General features: G+C 53.5%; 1 protein-coding gene across 1 annotated transcript; it reads left to right on the forward strand.

Moving 5' to 3' along the window:
- The first annotated feature begins 979 nt into the window (after nucleotides 1–979).
- Nucleotides 980–1,999, forward strand: LOC128491549 (uncharacterized). The gene has a single exon (XM_053463868.1). It carries the CDS (start codon nucleotides 980–982, stop codon nucleotides 1,997–1,999), a length of 1,020 nt encoding a protein of 339 aa, XP_053319843.1.
- The last annotated feature ends 526 nt before the right edge of the window (nucleotides 2,000–2,525 follow it).

The raw sequence follows: 2,525 nt of genomic DNA on the forward strand, positions 1-2,525 counted from the left end.
ACACACACACACAGGAGGGGGGCCGCGCCTCGGTGCCCCCGCGCTGTTTATATTAATAATGTCCCTCTGTGCCTACGCTACTGTGTGCTGCCGTTTGGCAGCGTTAGAGTGTATCTGTGTAACCGCGTGTCGGTATCACTCTGTATGAGTAACTGTGTTGTTACCGTGTATCCGGGCCTGACCGGCCATTTGGCAAACCAGGCACGGGGTGCTTACCTTTCCTGCTGCTTACACAGCACCTCTGGGCCTGGAATGTGCGGCCGCAGGATGGATACGCTAGGCCGCACGTGGCCACGCGGATCCAGCCAGCAGCCGCGCGTGTGGCATTTAGCGGCCGGCGGCCTTAAAGGGCCAGCGCCGATTTAAATCCGCTTTATAGCTCTGATACCTCCAGTTGCACCGGTTCAAACGAGGGCCCCAAAAAACTTTTAAGAACGAGCCAATTTGCACAGAAACGAGCGGAAATTCTTTTGTGTCTCTGCGGGCAGACAGAATGATCTTTGGATCGCCAATTTTTCAATGCTGATGAATCCCCCCCTCCCCCTATCGGCGGTGTCTCCTAATGCAGGTTGTAATAAATGCTATGCATGTGGGCGCTCCCTCCCACACCCCTGTACGCCATAGAGCATCATGGGATATACCGGAGGAGTCTTGGCAGCAGGACCTTATTAAAAAAAAAAAAAGAGTTTAGAGGGTGTCTTGTGTAACCGACAGGTGCAGGGAGGAGCCGGCCCACACACCTGTGCCTAGGGGCATCACAGGTAACATTATCATTAATTGCTCTATTTGCAGATTGCGTTCGTGTCTTGACTCAAACCATTATTTTATACCCATACGGTAAGTGTGATTTTGTTTGCGATGCCCCGAAGTTCTTCTCTCTAATCCCTTCCTTGTTTGTTTTTCTACAGAACTTCCTTCTTGCGCAATCCTGGCTCAGCTCCCTGATCCTTCTCCTCCTGCCCTCTCCCCAATCCCTGCCATGGACGGCGCCGCTCTCTGTTCCAACCCTGACGATCCGCCGCCCCACCCGACCCCACCGACGCTGGAGCCCTACGTCTCTCCCTCGCAGAGCCATCTCGCAGAGGATTCCTCTGCCTCCGGCTCCCTCCTCTCAGGTTCCGGGCTGCTCCTTGCCCGATCACTCCTTGGACGGCGCAGCTCTTCTTCCTCCCCTTCCACCTCGCCCTCACCCACCTCCTGCTCCCTTCGACGACGTCGCGAGTTCACTCCAGATGAGAAGAAAGATGATAGTTATTGGGACAAGAGGCGCAAGAACAATGAGGCTGCGAAACGGTCGAGGGAGAAGCGCCGGGCGGGCGACCTTGCCCTGGAGAATCGAGTTATCGCTCTTCTTGAGGAGAACGCCCGTCTACGCGCTGAGCTTCTAGCCCTCCGCTTTCGCTTTGGCCTTGTACGAGATCCTTGTGAAGAAAGTAGGGCAAACTACCCACCTCCGTGTGGGCCACACGAACCATCCCCTCCAAGCGCTCCGCCACCTCTGCCTCATTCTGAAGACTCCGGGTTTTCGACGCCTAGTGTGGGCAGCCCCGTTTTCTTTGAAGACCGGGTCCCTGAGCCAGAGCCGCAGCCACTGGCGCCTTCTAACATGCCTTATTATGGAAACGTTGGAGGGGAAACCGTGGAGAGTCCCCGGCTCAGGATAGAAACCCTAGGCGAGAACTTTAAGAGCCTTCCACACAAGTTAAGGTTCAAGGCTTGTGCGCCTGGAGACGAAGGAACACACGCTACAACACCAGTGACCCGAGAAAATACCAGTTTTGCCCCTGAAGCCAGTCCCGGATTCTCCCAGCAGCCTATGATCTGCCCCCAAAGACGGTGGGGTCCTCAAGGCCAGGACGCCGCAACCGCCCCAGCCTCCGATAACCCCGACCTCCGATCCCAGCTGGCCTCGCTGTCAGCGGAGGTGGCCCAGCTAAAGAAGATCTTCTCGGACCAGCTGGTGACGCGCGGCGGCCCGGACTCCGCATTAGGATCCTGATGCCTCCGGGTTGGAGATACCACTGCGTAGTGGATTACTTACAACACTTGAGAGACAATCCCGTTCCCGAAACATTACAGAACAATTCTACCTGATGCCACCCTGAAAGGGGGGGGCGACTGTAAGGGTCCACGCAAGGAGCCATTTTGACTTGTTTGGTGCTAAGACATAAAGGCTATAGATGTAGCATCACGATCCCGATTCCCTGTCACGTACTGTACTGACTGCTGTGAAATCACTTTCTGCCAGGGAGTATTCGTTTTTTGGGTTTTTTTTGTTGTTTTTTTTAAAGGAAAAACAAAAACAGCACATGTAACCTCAATGCCATGATGTCATAACACATTACTGACAATATTTCCTGTTTCACTACAACGATATAGCCTCATGATGACATCACATGATGTCTAACAATATTAAGGTTACCGCGGCTTCACATTTTGGGCCGGGAACCGAATGTTGATCTCGGTGCAAGAAACTTCACTTTCTGTTTGACTTTATCACATATTTTTACCATGACATGACTGTA

The sequence above is a fragment of the Spea bombifrons genome, chromosome 4 (assembly GCF_027358695.1).
Source record: "Spea bombifrons isolate aSpeBom1 chromosome 4, aSpeBom1.2.pri, whole genome shotgun sequence".
Taxonomy (NCBI): Eukaryota; Metazoa; Chordata; class Amphibia; order Anura; family Pelobatidae; genus Spea; species Spea bombifrons.